General features: G+C 40.3%; 1 protein-coding gene across 1 annotated transcript; it reads right to left on the bottom strand.

The window, feature by feature from the left end:
- Positions 1-2,165: 2,165 nt before the first annotated feature.
- Positions 2,166-10,771, bottom strand: LOC135464012 (nmrA-like family domain-containing protein 1). Its single transcript, XM_064741486.1, has 6 exons — positions 10,558-10,771; positions 8,060-8,187; positions 6,436-6,586; positions 4,683-4,778; positions 4,256-4,449; positions 2,166-2,354 (listed from the first exon to the last, which is right to left on the bottom strand). Exons 1-6 carry the CDS (start codon positions 10,769-10,771, stop codon positions 2,166-2,168), a joined length of 972 nt encoding a protein of 323 aa, XP_064597556.1.
- Positions 10,772-17,773: the final 7,002 nt, after the last annotated feature.

The raw sequence follows: 17,773 nt of genomic DNA on the forward strand, positions 1-17,773 counted from the left end.
TATGCCCGTGCTCTTGCCACTGTAAAGCGACACCCCCGGACATCCGGGGACTTTCCACGGGTTGTTTATGACCAATCAGAGACGAGACACTTCGTGCAGAGTTGCGAGTTGACAGTAGAGGTAAACAGTTTAAAGATTAAAAGAATTCAAAAGTGAAGTCTTTCGCGAAATGTGCTGGCAAATCTCGAGAAGTAAATTATGTCTAAAGCCGTGACGGAGAAGTATACATTCATGGATGACGTTAAAATAGTAGCCGACAACTTTTATAAGCAGAAGTTAACACACCGTAAGGATACATTAAGGACACGTGAAAAAGTACGGGTACTATAAAAGGAAGAGCATGACTTTAAGGAGAATGAAGAAAGATAACCAAGGCAAACAGAGATAAAAAAAAAATGCCATCTTTATGGCATATGTTTACTTTATGCATGATTTCCGTCAATGGTCGTGAATATTCGGAAGTTATGTCATTTATGAACATACTGAGAACTCGGAACGAGCTTAGCGCCCCCAATTCGGGCTCTCCCCACAACAAAGTTGTTTTGACAGCGGCTTTCGTCACAGCAGATTTCGTATTTAATTTCCGGACTGACCGCTAGGGCCTCTGGAAAACTAGTTTAAAGCCAAGCGTTTCATGTATCGTGAAAAATAATGGCTTCGTGCATTGTTTTTGGACGAGGCCACAAATGTCGACCATATCTTTTGTGGTTGTCCTGACCATAAAGAGTGCTTGCGCCGACCATATGTTTCCTTGCTACCACGACCATAAAAAGCAAGCATAAAACATTATAGAATGTTTACAATGGCAGCCATGTTGAGGTAAGTTATATAACTATAATTGGCAACATGTATATTACCCATATATATACCCTTACCGGCAAACGGCCTCTGCTTATGACGCCTCTAACTCTAGACACCCAGTGGACAATACACAAACTTAGCTCAAAGATGGCTGCCATTGCAAACCATCTATAGACCCACATGGAATGTCACGTTTATGCTACTATTTTTATAGTCACTGGTATGGCAACCATATTTTTTTATAATCACAGTGTATGTACCGGCACACTCTCCTTCAACATAAAAGTAATGCTAAAATTATATCAAATGTAGGGAGCTTTCTCTTTCTTTGTCAGTTATTGTTATACGTTCGGATTTGGATAAGTTGGTGAATGCAGATTATCGTAAGCACATTGGCTATATCCACGACATGGCTGAAATATTTCCGATGTGGCGCTAAACTGTAATCATTCATTCGTTCATTCACATTGAAAAATCTAGATCGCCTGTTAAACGTCTCCAGACTTATATTCTCAGTCCCAAAATGTTCACTAAGACGGTGTGAATTTCACCTGGCGAATGTATACGCACATGCATAATTAGACCTATACAGGCCTATATATAAGTGAATTTGTCATTAAAAGTGTTCCTAGGAGACAGGGGATAACAAAATAGAATTTCTTATTTCAGTACATATCAGCAATTGTATATACATACTCAGCACACAATATATATGTATTCATTTATTTGATAGGGGTTAACGACTATTCAACGTAAAAGACGGCGGCCAGCAGTAGGGCAGTGAAAAGTTGGCCAGAGGTCAGGGAAAATCCAGAAGCATTCGCAAGTTGCTGGCAGGCCTTCCCACGTAGCACACGTGAATTGGACGTGAATTCACAACAGCCGCACTGGGGAGAAGCTCCTAGATCATTGTACTGCGCTAGCACATAAACCACTTGTCCACGAAGGCCCCCTCTACATTCATGAACGTAAAATCGAATCCATAAGTATACTGCATATTCTCTTCTTTTTTAATTCAAGCCATATAACCTGGAAGCCATAGTTCTCATAAACACTGAGCTGACCTGATTCATGAATTGCTCACAGCCTTCTAAATACAGACCAGACAAATGATGACGTCACATGAAATTGGTCAACGTAAAACATTGTTTGAGAAAATTTCAACCTCCACAAAATTTAACTCACAAAATTGTTCATAACCGATACAAAGTGCATTTCGGCCAGTGGAGGATGCAGCTGTAATATACAGAACTGTCCAATCAGAGGAACCGTCACATGCGGTGCTGTGATTAAGACCAGTGAACGGTTTGGTGAGTAATTTTCTGTCACGTAAATAGTGATCGTGGCCAATAGATCCACACTCCTCACGTCGTCAGCTCATCCAGCTGAGCTTTATTCTTGGCCACCCAATCGTCGAATGACAAAGTTCCCTTGTGTAATTTTCTGGTGCCACGGACATCTCGGAATGGCCGACCAAATTTGTAAAAAGCAAACATGGCGGATATTTCTTTGGAGCCTTTGAAAGTAAAATGACTGTAGTCTTCCAACGTGATCTGGAAAAAGAAATAGTTAATAATAAGACAAGAAGAAAAAATACAACACTCAACAACAATATATATATATATATATATATATATATATATATATATATATATATATATATATATATACAGGGTGTCTCAGAAGTCGTGCACCATCCTGATTTTCATCTTTTGTTTTCTGTGTTTCAGATTTAATACTGATTTTTTCCCCCTCATTTACAGTTAATTATGGCTAACAAACTAACAGTACAAGAAAGAGTTGAATTGGTTTTTATGTTTGGAAGAGATGGAACAACACACCACTCTGTAGCTCAAGCATTCAACCTCAACCTGGATGGTGCACGACTTCTGGGACACCCTGCATATGTGTGTATTTAGATAAGAGCTATAGCCATAGTCCTGGAATTAAATGAGGTCTGCTTTGATGAAACTTCGTAACACCAATTTACAGTAACTTTTTATTTTTGGATATATTGTTGTCCTGGTTACCATGATATCAGTTGACTTCATTTACTGGAATGTTTACGAGAAATTACTTTACTAATATATACTAAAAATATATACACAAGAAAATCTTAAGAAAACAAAATTTTATACGGTATCAACACCTAGTATGGCTATAACACATAGGCACGCATAATCATGCTGCTTATTCGAACCGGATCTGTACCACTGCAATAATACATGCCTAAATAAAAAACACCGATATTTCAAGGTGATTTCAATGTCGTTTCAGGCGATCTGTCGATGAGTGTTGGCATTCAATGTATGAATGAAAAAAATAAAAATAAAAAAAAAAACGCTTGCATTTTGCCATCTGTTTCCTTTTCTAGTTTGAATGGTGGGTTGTTTTTTTTTCAGAATGATCTTCGAAGAAAATGCAGGCGTTTCTTTATCTGAATGTAGCATAATAGTTAACCATCGTTTCTGGCGTTGGGAAAGGAGATTGATTTCTTGTCTTTACCGTAGGGCATTTTCCAACAGGCCTCTTTTTATGTTTCACTATAATTTATAGTTTTACGTCAGAATATGTTCCACTGTGGAAAAATTATATACACAAGTAGGAAAAAGCTTAAAATAAAATAAAGCTTAAAAGTGACCAGGTTCAAAATGACGTCGATGGCTGCGGTTGCTAAGCAGCACTGATAGATACTGATAGAGACAAGCCCTGCATTCGATAGTCCAGCATTGCCAACCGTCGTGTTGACGATTTACTCTGATTGAGGTTGGCTGACGTTGGAATCTAGGTTCTTACTGCTATGGTTCTGCTATGGAGTTAAACTTCAACATTATAGCTCATACCAAAATCATGATATCCTAATTGTGAAGGTCACCATCCTGCTCGCTTTTGATGTCGTGAACGCAGAACAACCTATAGATGTCATCATTCCAGTACCGTCTCTGGTTATATATTCCTTGACGGCTTTGAACTCTGGGTGGTTGGAAACTGGTGGTTTATTTCGTAAAAAGTTGGCATAGAGCCAAATGCGCATCTGTTTTCGTGTCTGAGTATGATGCTATATGTGTGATTTATTTATTTATTTGATTGGTATTTTACGCAAGAGTATTTCACTTATACGACGGTATGCACATGTACACTTGTGTGCATGTGGATGGAACCCATATATGAATGGGTGGATGTGTATACACTGTATGTATATGTATGCGTATATACTTCGCAAACTCCTTACAGCCGAAGTGCCGCTCTAGCTGAATGTTAGAAAACAATTCTGACTGCGTATGCAAATAAGGCAACGATGACGTCCCAAACGGGCACTGTACTATAGTTCTTGAAAAGACTTTGACTTCTTTTTCTTCGGTCATAAGAAACAATGTAACCAATGCGCTCGCTGCGGGTTCAAGTGAATAAATAAATGGAACATTCTACAATGTATCACGATTGCATAGGGTACCTGGGGATCACAAAAGACCTTAGGTGCCATGTGCTTGTTGAGGACGTGCACGTATTCCTGTACGGTCAGCTGATCTCCGCTCAGAGGCACGATCTTCCGGCGAAACACCTCTGCTTTCTTGAAGATCTTGTGCACACATTTGCCAATATCCTCCACAGCAATTCCGTGCAAGGGGACGTCACCCATTGGATATGCTGGTAAATATAGTTCCAGGTTGATATAGGTTGACTGATTAGTACATTAAATGCATGAATTCAGCTATACAACCAAACAGATAGTAAACATGATTAATTTTATTATATATGATGAAAACACAGCATTGAGAATAGTTCTAAACCTGTCACGTCTAATAAACTGTAATTAATATTCTTTTGCATATTTTAACCTAATTCTGCGTAAGATAAAGCTTTATGCTGATCCAACTCACCTATGGCAAAATGGCCGTCCCGCAGTTTGTGGGGTTTTATCATTGACAACAGATTGTCAAAAAAGTAAGGCAATCTGATAACCGTGTAGTTAATTTCTGTACAAATGGAAAAAAAATCGCTAAGTTCAAGCATCTTATAAGTTGTGTTCATGTTCAACATCTCAACTCATTTAAATAATCCGAAGTTTATTATTAAAGCGGAAGAATGCGTGAAAATGAAGTACATGTAAGCACCAATAGAAAGGCCAGTGCAGACCTTAGCTAAAATACTTTCACTTTCGTTTTCACTGAATGAAATCAGTTGTTTTGTTTGTAAGTTGGGCTTTCGGACGAAATGTCATCATATGTCTCCCGCTTTTTCCTGACCCTTATGTAAGTATTAAATTTCAGGTATTTGCATTTTTATCGCACACGCACACATTATACATGAGTAAAGTTCACAAGACTTGGACTCAGACATGAATATAGAGGGCGTAGTAAACTCTGTGTGACGTCATTAGCGACATACTTTATCAATTTGGTAAAAAGATCTCGTTTTGCAAATTGTTGACAGCATTTGATTCAGTTTTTCAGGTAAAGATTTCAATAACCTTACGACTGGTACAAAATGAAAGTTACCTGGTCTTTTCCTTTAAAGAAGACCTTCAAAAAAATAAAGGAAAAGGTACTGGATATTATAAAACAAAGAGTATTTTATATTCATATTTTATATTTCTTAATACCCTCTCTCTTTTATACGTATTTGTTTTCTCAATGTTCGGTAATATTCGGAAATGTCGTCATCGATGGAAAAACACCGGGAGCGCAGGACCAGCATATATCGCTCCCAATTCGAGCTCTCTCCGCAACAGTGCTGACGTACCCACAGCTACTAAATTTCCGCTGATTCTGAGGGAAAAAGTAGCTTAAAGCCATTTCTACACCCCTGCATGAGAAGCTTTTTTGTAGTTTTATACGTTAGGCCACATTCTAAACCATATGAAGAAACAAAAAAAAGAGTGTACCCTTTATTCCGTAAACGTCCACAATGTATAACGGTAAAAATAATTACACATGGGGACAGGTCAAAACTTTTTTGAAAAATCATGATTCCGTTCATCAGCTGCCTTTTTTGCTCCAAAGCCCTGGGGTGAGAGAGTTTTCCGTAAACACGTGCATTGGAGAAGTAATACCTCAGTACGCAGATCAGGGATTTCAATTCAGGACAGCCTTCCATTCACCAAATATATGCAGTGTACTTTCTAAAGTGTACTACATCAAAATGTATTTTCCAAAGCGTTTTCCTCAAAATGTATTTTCCAAAGCGTTTTGTCCAAAATGTATTTTCAAAGCGTTTCCCTCAAAATGTATTTTCCAAAGCGTTTTCCTCAAAATGTTTTTCCAAAGCGTTTTCTCCAAAATGTATTTTCAAAGCGTTTTCCTCAAAATGTGATTTCCAAAGCGTTTTTTCTCAAAATGTATTTTGCAAAGCGCATGTATTTCCCAACATTCATTTACCAAAATCTGTTCCCAAAATGTAATTCCTGAAGTGCATTTCTTTGCTTGGTTTTTTGGACAGAATACAGGCTCCCTGTGCATGCATTCACAAAGTTTTTAAACTGTATTTCCCAAAATGTATTTCCTGAAGTGTATTTATTTGCTTGTTATCCTTTTTTGGACAGGACAGGCTCCTGTGCATGCATTCACAAAGTGTAAAATGTGTTTCCCAAAACGTATTTCATGAAGTGTATTTCCCTAAACTATATTTCTTTACCTGGTTTCTTCTTTTTGAGGTATTCTTCGACTCTTCTTTTCGAATCGAACGGGTCACAACATTTGTCAATAACTGCCTTGGGGCTCTCTTGTCCGCTGTAGAGGATGTGCTGGACCCCACAGGCTATGGCACAGTCCACGGCGTTCTTACCCTGGGCGATTAAAGGATTAAAGGAGAAAAAAAGCAAAAATTACGTAAGCATCAGTATTTATTTATTTATTTGATTGGTGTTTCACGCCGTACTCAAGAATATTTCACTTATACGACGGCGCCCAGCATTATGGTGGGAGGAAACAGGGCAGAGCCCCGGGGGAAACCCAGGACCATCCGCAGGTTGCTTGCAGACCTTCCCACTTCGTAAGCATCAGTAGAAAGATCATTAAAAATTATATCTGAAAATACATATAGCTTCACCTTAAGAGTCAAATGTATTGAATGTATATATTCAATATATGCTATATTGGCCATTGGCCAGTGAGGTCAGAGCGACTTTTCTCTTGCAAAAAACAGGTATTTAATTTTAGGTTGGCTTTTTCCTGCAAAGGAACAAAAGTTTACAAAAGGGACAAAGTTTGCAAGAATTTTACCATAAAGCCTAACTTAAAAATCCACGCACGACTGCATTTAATTCGTGCAGTGTAAAACACATATATATAAAGCCATATGTATAACGGTATATTCGAGATACAGATTTAGGGTAATTCTCTTTCTTCTTCTAAATGACGTCGAATACATTTCAGTCAACGTTTTTTACTAAATTCTGCTTAAGGTTATAAGTGGCTATGCTAGTTAAGCATTTGTATAAAGCCCTCTACCTGACGTAAATTGATAAGAGGCCAGATTTCACCTGTAATATGTTCGACCATTCGCATATGCCAACTATCACACTGTCGCCGATTCTCTGGTTTTATTGTGCATGAATTTGTCCTTTATATTTCTACTATAATTCATTCTTAAGAAGGTGAACATGTCGATACACCTGCGATTTTGGCAAAAAATCCATAATCGCTTAACAAATGAAATATTCAGTTATTTACCAGGAATAGCTCAAATTATTGCCTTTCAATAAATACTCCCATCTGCAAAGTGTCGAAATGATTCTAGAGTTTGAAAAGATATGAATATATCCGCTTTATAAATGTTAGGTACTTCATTGCCAGCACTGCATGAAAGAGCCGTGGAAATCCATCCTGCAGCAAGAAGGCACATAACACGGACGTGCACTCTAAGGATTCCTTCGTCGTCATATGACTGAAAAATTGTCAAGTACGACGTTAAACCCCAAGCACTCACTCACCCACTCACTCGAATAGATACGCCCTGCGAGCTTTGCTAGAAATATGCGGTATAGCCCAACTCTTTAATGAAGCGTGAAAATACATGCAAGACGCAACGCACCCAAAATCATGTTACTTTCACCGGCGTGTATGTAGGGAACAAAATTAACAGAAAGGTTATAGTGGCCAAACGAGGAAGTTTCCATTACCCCATGGGTTGTAGGCTACTTTGTTCTTTTCCTTGCTTTCAGCTGTAACACCCTTTCGCGATAAAGAATTAATTATCCAAAGATGTAAATATAACATTCGACAAATCCTGACGACAGTATGAAGCAAAGTTAACTTACCTGTTGGGAGTCTCTTATGATATCGAAATGGTCCCAGTAGCTCGTAACGATGAAACAGCCATATGCTCCTTTCAACAACTCCATTAATGATTCTGTATCTTCCAAATCACCTTCGACAATGGCATACCCTGTAGAGTAATAAAATGTCGGTCAAATCGACCATTAGTGATTCTGTATCTTCCAAATCACCTTCGACAATGGCATACCCTGTAGAGTAATAAAATGTCGGTCAAATCGACCATTAATGATTCTGTATCTTCCAAGTCACCTTCGACAATGGCATACCCTGTAGAGTAATAAAATGTCGGTCAAATCGACCATTAATGATTCTGTATCTTCCAAGTCACCTTCGACAATGGCATACCCTGTAGAGTAATAAAATATCGGTCAAATCGACCATTAATGATTCTGTATCTTCCAAGTCACCTTCGACAATGGCATACCCTGTAGAGTAATAAAATGTCGGTCAAATCGACCATTAATAATTCTCTACCTTCCAAATCACCTTCGACAATGGCATAACCTGTAGAGTAATAAAATGTCGGTCAAATCGACCATTAATGATTCTCTATCTTCCAAATCACCTTCGACAATGGCAAACCCTGTAGAGTAATAAAATGTCGGTCAAATCGACCATTAATGATTCTCTATCTTCCAAATCACCTTCGACAATGGCTTACCCTGTAGAGTAATAAAATGTCGGTCAAATCGACCATTAATGATTCTGTATCTTCCAAGTCACCTTCGACAATGGCATACCCTGTAGAGTAATAAAATATCGGTCAAATCGACCATTAATGATTCTGTATCTTCCAAGTCACCTTCGACAATGGCATACCCTGTAGAGTAATAAAATGTCGGTCAAATCGACCATTAATAATTCTCTACCTTCCAAATCACCTTCGACAATGGCATAACCTGTAGAGTAATAAAATGTCGGTCAAATCGACCATTAATGATTCTCTATCTTCCAAATCACCTTCGACAATGGCAAACCCTGTAGAGTAATAAAATGTCGGTCAAATCGACCATTAATGATTCTGTATCTTCCAAATCACCTTCGACAATGGCTTACCCTGTAGAGTAATAAAATGTCGGTCAAATCGACCATTAATGATTCTGTATCTTCTAAATCACCTTCGACAATGGCATACCCTGTAGAGTAATAAAATGTCGGTCAAATCGACCATTAATGATTCTGTATCTTCTAAATCACCTTCGACAATGGCATACCCTGTAGAGTAATAAAATGTCGGTCAAATCGACCATTAATGATTCTCTATCTTCCAAATCACCTTCGACAATGGCATACCCTGTAGAGTAATAAAATGCCGGTCAAATCGACCATTAATGATTCTCTATCTTCCAAATCACCTTCGATAATGGCATACCCTGTAGAGTAATAAAATATCGGTCAAATCGAGCATTATTGTTCTGTGGGACAAAGGTGACAGTACGGCCTGTACAACGTTTTACCAAATTTTCGTCCTCTACCGCGGTGACCCATATACCCATTACGCATGTGACGACAGGGGAAGGGTTGGGGGAGGAGTTGTGGGGGGGGGGGGGGGGGGGTTAGCACCTGGTTCGAACGACTTAGCCAGCAAACCGTTAACAATTTTTACAAGAAAACAAAAAAATTATAAAGAACTAAAATTTGTCACAGCCAATTATAGTTTTGGTCACTAGAAAACGCATAAAACGCACGTACGACTTCCGGCTACCACGGCTTCCGGGGGCTAAGCGGCCCCTGAACCTCCATTACTGGACCGGGATATATATGGTATTTCCACTACTTTCATCCCCTACCACAAATCAAGTGTCACTCTGTCGCCTCTGAACGTTTGCTAGCCTGGTGAGTCGTGTGTGGAGCTCAAACAATAGCATTTTTTCTTGCTGAAAAGCGTCCAGAACGCCTCTCCAGCCCTATAGGATCTCCAAACTTGCCAGTATCAACCTCTTCTCCTGCCTTCTTCTTTGCCATAGGTTCATATACTTTGACGACTTTCTTCCGTTTTCAGCACGGCAGTTGTTCACAAAACAGCCTGATTTAAATTTGGTCATCGCGAATGGAAAAGACTGCATCATTCATTCCAAATTATCCAGTCACATTCTTTGTTTAAACCCAAATTAAGGGAATATCTCCTCAACCAAACCATTTGAAACTAATACTTGATATGTACTGGAAAGACAATTTACTTCACACTTTCGAAAATGTGCACTATGCTATTCAGCACTATTGTCTATTGATATACCAATATTTCAATGGGATAGAACACATCCATTGGACTTTATTCCGGCCATCTTTGTACTTAAAATCAACACTTACTCGTTGTCTTGTTGTCTTCTAATTTATGGCGAATAAACAAACAAACTTCCGGGAACTTACAATATTATAGTCAACAAATGATCACACGTCACCAGTGAAATCCGGCCTCTTGTCAATATGCCTTAGTTAGGGCCTTATTCCAAATCTTCATGTATATTTTATAACCTACCTTCTTTTTTCAACTCCATAGCTTGGGCGCTGAAACCGTTCCTCGCCACGCCGACCGCCAGGAACGTCCGGTCCATAGCCAAGGCCCTCAAGACAGAACCCCCCTGACGCCCAGTGGCCCCGAACACCACCACCCTCTTCCTCCTGCCCTCTTTAGACGCTCCACAGCCCATTTCAATGTCACTCAGACAGACGTACCCTTCATCAGACTGCATTACCTCACTTCCTTATAGATGTAACAGTCGACCCGACGTCTTACTCGACACCGTCGACGATTCGCGGAAAATCATATTTTAACATGCAATAAATGGAATGAAATCAAAGGTACGCGTTTGCAACAACTGCGCCCTTCTTTGGCTGGTTATTCCTGACAAAACTGGTGCATAATGAATGCTGTGTCCGTTTTCTGATGACGTCCTGAAACAAGGTTTAAATCATATAGGTATTATACGCACAACAGTGGCATGCGACCGGGTACACCGTTAAAGCCTTTCCTGTGGTCACTTTTTACTCGTTTATTGTGTAGTGACAGGCTGAAATGTTTCGCATGCAGTGTTTCCATACCCTGTTTGTGACATGCTCCCGTGCTCCAGGGACCTGTAAGAGCCTAACACCTTCGGTTAAGCGGATTGTACGCTGAATCGCGAGAGCCGATAATCCCGGCCTTATTCCTCAGATGTTAAGCATTGAACTCAGGCGTAACACTTTCTGTCGATCTTTAGATTTACGACACAGCCCAATGGAGCGTTGAAGTAACAAAGCTGGATTTGTGTTCAGTAATATATGAAATTAGTGGGATTACGGCCTCGTAATATCGGGGTGTATAGAACCTATATTCGTAAAAGCTTTGTTGTTAAAGGAGTACACTGAAAAAGACAAGTATTTAGAATTTATTTATTTATTTATTTGATTGGTGTTTTAAGCCGTACTCAAGAATATTTATTTAACATTTAAATATCTCTTTGCAACAGATAATGATCGTGCTTAATGTTTAATTGTAACATGTTTAATATTTAAACACTTAAACATGTTTATTCAACAACTGATAATAAGACCGCTTTATAATGTTGATCATATATATCACTCCATTTAAGCAATAAAACGGGTTTGCTACATAAATTATTGCATTTATACAATAAATGTGAGTGTTTAAAAATACTTCATGTATTTATAAAATGAATCAATATATTTATGAAACATACGCGTGTATTTGAAATATAAGCACACCTTGAACATGTTAAAAGTAAGCAGTGTATTATAGTGTGTTCACGTGTTACCGTTCAAAATACTTCATGAACTGCCTAAAACGTGTAAGAGGGATCAAATTATAACCTTTGGAAACTTTGGAATTATTTTAACGCTCTGATTGGTATAGGCACAAGTCCGATATTGACTGAAAGGCATTAACTTGTTAACCACGTTTATTATCTGTTGCAAAGATATGACTGAATGACAAACATTTGTTTTGTTCAGTGTAGAACATGCGCTGACTAACTTACAGACTCAATCAAAGATGAACAGACTATATGGTTGTGACACTAAAGCAAGCTCTTCGGGATGGTGTTCTCAAAACCATCGTGTGATACGGTTAGTATACTGGAGAATAAATTCAGTCAGTCAGTCTAGACAAATTGGCGAAACAGCTTTATCTTTAACCCTAAGTGAGGCAAACTCAGAAGAGGCCTTATTTCACCTTTTACGTTTGACCATTTGGTCTCATACTCCCTGCCGTCGCTGCTCTGGTTTTACTCTCTGTGCTATACGTCTTTAGTTATATTATCATCTATATCAATGATCAACTGCTTTGATCTATATACTCTTGTGTCCATGATACAAATTTGAAATACATCGTTTCCCCCCTCGTTTATCTATCCTCTACAAGCGTACCTGTTCATTGAGTGAACGTTTAAATACATACAAAATATATTACTGTTTTAACAGTTATAGTTCTAATGGCACCACAGAGGTAGCGTCGCGCTGAAGCTCACTTACAGATCACATATGCAAATAAGGTTGTGGCTGGTCGCTTTACTCAATGATCCATACATGAAGACGGCGCGAACTCAAATCCGACACTTTCCTGTTTGAGGCTATACTTGGATGACTTATAAAGGTATGGAAAATATAAAGTGCCAGTAAATTGCTTAAGTCAGAGGTTTGTTTGTGTGTGCTCAGGATGGAATATTTCTCGACAAAACTTAATCAAACGCTTCATAAATGTATAGTATTATGTGGCTTAAGCACAACACCTTTACTTGAGCAAAATAACTCAAAAAGTTTCCTCAAACAGGACTCTAACGAATGTACTCTAACGTCATGTCAGGCCGGTGCTTACAAGACTCGCGGACTCGATGTAAGACAGGCTGATACACCGTTCCATGTTAATTTTCTACATGTTTCTGACACGTTCATAAGCAGGCTATTGTTCCCAGTGATATCCCTGCACCATGTGTGCTACCCCGACACGAAGAGGCCGGGCCTATACGTCAAATTTCGAGCGCTCCCATAGCAACTACATGTACCGTATCGAGTGTGTGGAAACGATATTTTGCCGTATCACATGGGTAGGCACTTGATACGAGTTCTGATTGGAGGATATCTGACCAATCAGATCGGGTTCGAAATAACTTGCAGGATATAGTAGTCTCTTTGAAATTACTAGTGATGTCAACAATTTAGAATTAAACTGCACTACGAAAAAAGAAGAGTCACTTGAAATAAATTAAAAAAAAAATATATGAACTTTATTGCAGTTTTTATCATTAAGGACAGTGTTAGTAATACAAAAAGCAGTCAATATTCTGAAGATTTTTCCAAATTTTGTGACGGCAGTTAACAATTAATAACCTGTATTAATATCCTTGGACAAATGCATCTGTGAAACTTTTAATGTGTTGGCTTACAGTTCTTAACGGATTAAAGGAATGTTCACACGATGAGCAGCCGTGGTCACTGGTGGGGCCGCAGGTGAGGCACGCTGGGCACACTGGTATCGGGGGCAGTGGTGTCGGTGGGGCTCCGCGGAGCTTGATCTCGTATCGGTAGCTGAACCAGCTCACGAAAATAATCAAAGTCAAAACTACCAGAAAGACGTCGATGAAAATTCGCTGATATTTCGACAGCCTCTGTATTAGTCTGTCATTGGCCGTTACGACCTTTTCCGGAAGTAGTGACCTCATTTTATCTAAAGCTAGGCTCAACTTCTGTTCGACCCCCCTCATCTGGCGTTTGACGTCAGAAGTACCGAGAGACATCGTCTGCTCCAGCTGGCTTTTGTACCTTTCTGCTCGCACATCGTACGGATTGAACATGGCTGTGGACTCAAGCGTGCTATTCGAGGCTTCCTTGTGAGGCTGCGCGGCTTTCCAATCCGCGAGGCTTGTTCCTCTACGAATATGACTCCAACTGGATTCGCTACGTGGGTTAGCAATGTGACTCCACCTGTTACCTGTCTGACTCCAACTGACGGAAGCCGAGTTGCGTTCCGTCTCTGCGCGACTGGTCTCGCTTTCGAGTCCATTGTTCGGGCTGCCATTAGGCCTACGTGATTCGCAATGTTCCCTTTTCGTTGTCTGCTTTGGGTTTGTAGACCCAGTTTTGGCAGCTTCTCGGGATTTCTGTCCACCACTGGTTTTGCCCAAGCAATCACACTTGTACCACCCAGTGCGATTTAACTTGAAAAGTGAGAAACCTCTCTGGTCTTTGGGAAGCCTGTAGCGGCTAGTGCTATTGTCAGGTTTTCGAGGCTCCTTTCCAATTGTCTCCGTCTTCCCACGTGTCTTCCTCTGATCACTGATCGACACCACTTTCTGTCTCTCCTCTTCACTCATCCCTACGGCCGCGATCTGACTCCTCCTCGGGTCAAGAATCCGATCCTCGATTCTCGTCTGACTTATCTCCCTTGACGAATGGGACGTGCCAACGCTGCTTTGGCTCGGCGAGCCCCCGAGCTGACGAACGTCGAGTAACGATGCTGGAAGTAAATGGCTGAATCATTGAACATGAAAGGAAATATGTAGAGAGAGTTAACTGAAAATATATTTGTTCACTTCATCTGTGGCTTTGCAGTGGTGGATAAACACTGGAGTTTACATGATCAATAAATTAAGCATCTTTACATTTTACTCTTTCGGTCAGTATGTCCTACGCAGTTTATTTTGCAGCTAAATTCTCTTTAAATGCCTATGACGAACCAATTAACTTACCAATATCCGGTACAATTTAACAGCAGATAATCGAACATCTTTATTGAGGATTCATTGTCCCGCAAAACCTTGTACCGTCCAGCCATATCTGGAGTTCAGGTCTGGCAGCAACCTGAGTTTCCTCCCACCATAATTCTGGCCGCCGTCGTATAAGTGAAATATTCTTGAGTACGGCGTAAAACGCCAATCAAATGAATAAATCAAATATATCTGGTGTCCAGAAAATAAAACGTTTAAAATACAAGTACAGGAAATAGTAGCGATCGATTACCCCACTGCCTTCATACTACTCACAGCACATGCGCCACTCTAGTCCACGCTCGCTTTACAACACTGCCACCACTAAACAAGTTTGACCTTTGAATTCCGCGCGAGGCGTGGCCTACATACATGTGTCACAACCATAATGTCCTCGTGCGAACCTATAATCAGAGTTCTTCAATAAAATTATTTCAAGTGTCGGCTTCGGCCATGTTGTGCACACTTTACATTAAGAGAATACGTATGCACGAAGCATTTAATAACACAGGCAAAGGTTGAGACAATGTTTTTGTTTATTTGTTGCCTTCTAACCGTGACCCCAGTGACCTTGACGTTTTTCTGCAAAAAATTAAATTTGGCAGTAGATGCAGAAATGTAAAGCAAGCGTGGAGAGCGGCTCATGAGCTGTACTGTAAGGAATTCTAATTCGCTTGTAGCTACATGACATGCGCTCAGACGTCTTCCGGGTCCATGTTGTGAGCAAGCCCACGTTCGGGAACCAATGAGCCAAAGAGGAGTAACTTCATCATTATTTTGTAGCGATGTGTGTTTGTCACTGATTTTTCAACATTTTCAATGATTACACATTTAGTCTCTCCATTGAGTAACGCGATATCAAATGAGATTCTGCGAGAGTATAAAGGAGCATAATTCCGTGTGAGATCGCCGTTTACCTTTCGACGTCTCGCCGGAAGGAGGTCCAGCCCAGGGCACTGCGCCGGTCAAGATGTTCTCTGCTAGCTCTATTTCCTCCTGCCGAGATCGCGATATTGGAATTCCCAAACCTCTCAAAGGTTCCAGGTATTTTCGCCAGGGACGCTCGTCCATGGTGTCTGGAAAAACGAGAGAGATTAGAATGTGGTAAATGACACATGCTTTTGATACAGTTCAGCCAAATAATTAGCATGACAGATCAATATCAACATTACATTACACAGTTCCACAAAGCACACGTAACTACCATGGCGAGGCTATCTGTCAATAGTACTTGTTCCAGTTCCACAAAGCGCACGTAACTACCATGCCGAGGCAAGTCTACAGTACTAGATTCAGTTCCACAAAGCACACGTAACTACGAAAGCGAGGCTATCTGTCAATAGTACTTGGTCCAGTTCCACAAAGCGCACGTAACTACCATGGCGAGGCAAGTCTACAGTACTAGATTCAGTTCCACAAAGCACACGTAACTACGAAAGCGAGGCTATCTGTCAATAGTACTTGGTCCAGTTCCACAAAGCACACGTAACTACCATGGCGAGGCAATGTCTACAGTACTAGATCCAGTTCCACAAAGCACACGTTACTACCATGGCGAGGCAATGTCTACAGCACTAGATCCAGTTCCACAAAGCACACATAACTACCATGCCGAGGCAATGTCTACAGTACTTGGACCAGTTCCACAAAACAGGCGTAGCCACCAAAGCGAAGCTATCTGTTAACAGTACTTGGTCCAATTCCACAAAGCACACGTAACTACCATGGCGAGGCTATCTGTCAATAGTACTTGTTCCAGTTCCACAAAGCGCACGTAACTACCATGCCGAGGCAAGTCTACAGTACTAGATCCAGTTCCACAAAGCACACGTAACTACCATGCCGAGGCAATGTCTACAGTACTTGGACCAGTTCCACAACACAGGCGTAGCCACCAAAGCGAGGCTATCTGTTAATAGTACTTGGTCCAATTCCACAAAGCACACGTAACTACCGTGGCGAGGCAATGTCTACAGTACTAGATCCAGTTCCACAAAGCACCCGTAACTACCATGGCGAGGCAATGTCTACAGTACTTGACCCAGTTCCCAACAGTAAAGGTGACATTGTCGAGGCAATGTCTATATACATGTTGTACTCGACCGTGTCACACAAATCTACTCGTCTTAACAGAGATTCATATATCAATCCTCAACTATTATGGAAGTTTCACGTGAGCAACTAATTTCCAAAAAGAATGTACTGTCCAAAACCCTAAAATAACTGGCAAACTATATAAAGTAAAACAATTATTTATTTATTTATTTATTTCATCGGTGTTTTACGCCGTACTGAAGAATATTTCACTTATACGACAGCGGGAGGAAACCGGACAGAACCCGGACCACCCGCAGGTTGCTGGAAGACCTTCCCACTTGCGGCCGAGTAAAACAATTAGGACGGATCTTTACGGTGTATCTAAATTCGTATACAAACCGCCAACCATATAATACTCCAGGGGCCAATTTGACAAAGTTGTCATAACGCAGTCCAACGCATAAATTTACTATGGTGTCGTTTTGCTTCAGTATGTATGTTCCCAGTGGTTAGCGTGCCAGCGCTTTGCAGTGACCTTGGAGAGCAAATAAGGATGGGGTGGACTTGAACTCACAGCGATCCCATTAGGGAGAGACCCGTGCGTGGGAAGGTCTGATAGCAACCTGCGGATGGTCGTGGGTTTCCCGAAGACTCCCATTATAATGTTGGCCGCCATCGTGTAAGTGAAATATTCTTGAGTATTATAAATAAATAAATAAATATAAAGGAAAATATGATACACAAAGAAAGGAAATACTCTTTCTACTGGAAGTGTTTTATATTGTATTCCTGCGTGTACCAGGATTCTGCTGGTTTGCTCAGCATCCCCGAATCCTGGTCCTTTTGCAATGCTTTCATGTGTGTTAATGTTTACATGACAATACAGCATTTTGAGATATTCCAGATCAGTGACGTCTGATAAATTTGCAATTAGCATCACTGTATGTCTTTTTTTTT

This window comes from Liolophura sinensis, chromosome 3, assembly GCF_032854445.1.
Source record: "Liolophura sinensis isolate JHLJ2023 chromosome 3, CUHK_Ljap_v2, whole genome shotgun sequence".
Taxonomy (NCBI): domain Eukaryota; kingdom Metazoa; phylum Mollusca; class Polyplacophora; order Chitonida; family Chitonidae; genus Liolophura; species Liolophura sinensis.

What these genes read in the sequence shown, in the direction of transcription:
- LOC135464012 (XM_064741486.1), bottom strand. Translation starts at nt 10,771, where the DNA reads ATGCAGTCTGATGAAGGGTACGTCTGTCTGAGTGACATTGAAATGGGC. An exon ending in CCTCAAAAAGAAGAAACCAG is followed by an intron (nt 4,779 to 6,435) that starts GTAAAGAAATAT and finishes CCATTTGTACAG; the next exon opens with AAATTAACTACACGGTTATC. An exon ending in AGGTCTTTTGTGATCCCCAG is followed by an intron (nt 2,355 to 4,255) that starts GTACCCTATGCA and finishes TTCTTTTTCCAG; the next exon opens with ATCACGTTGGAAGACTACAG.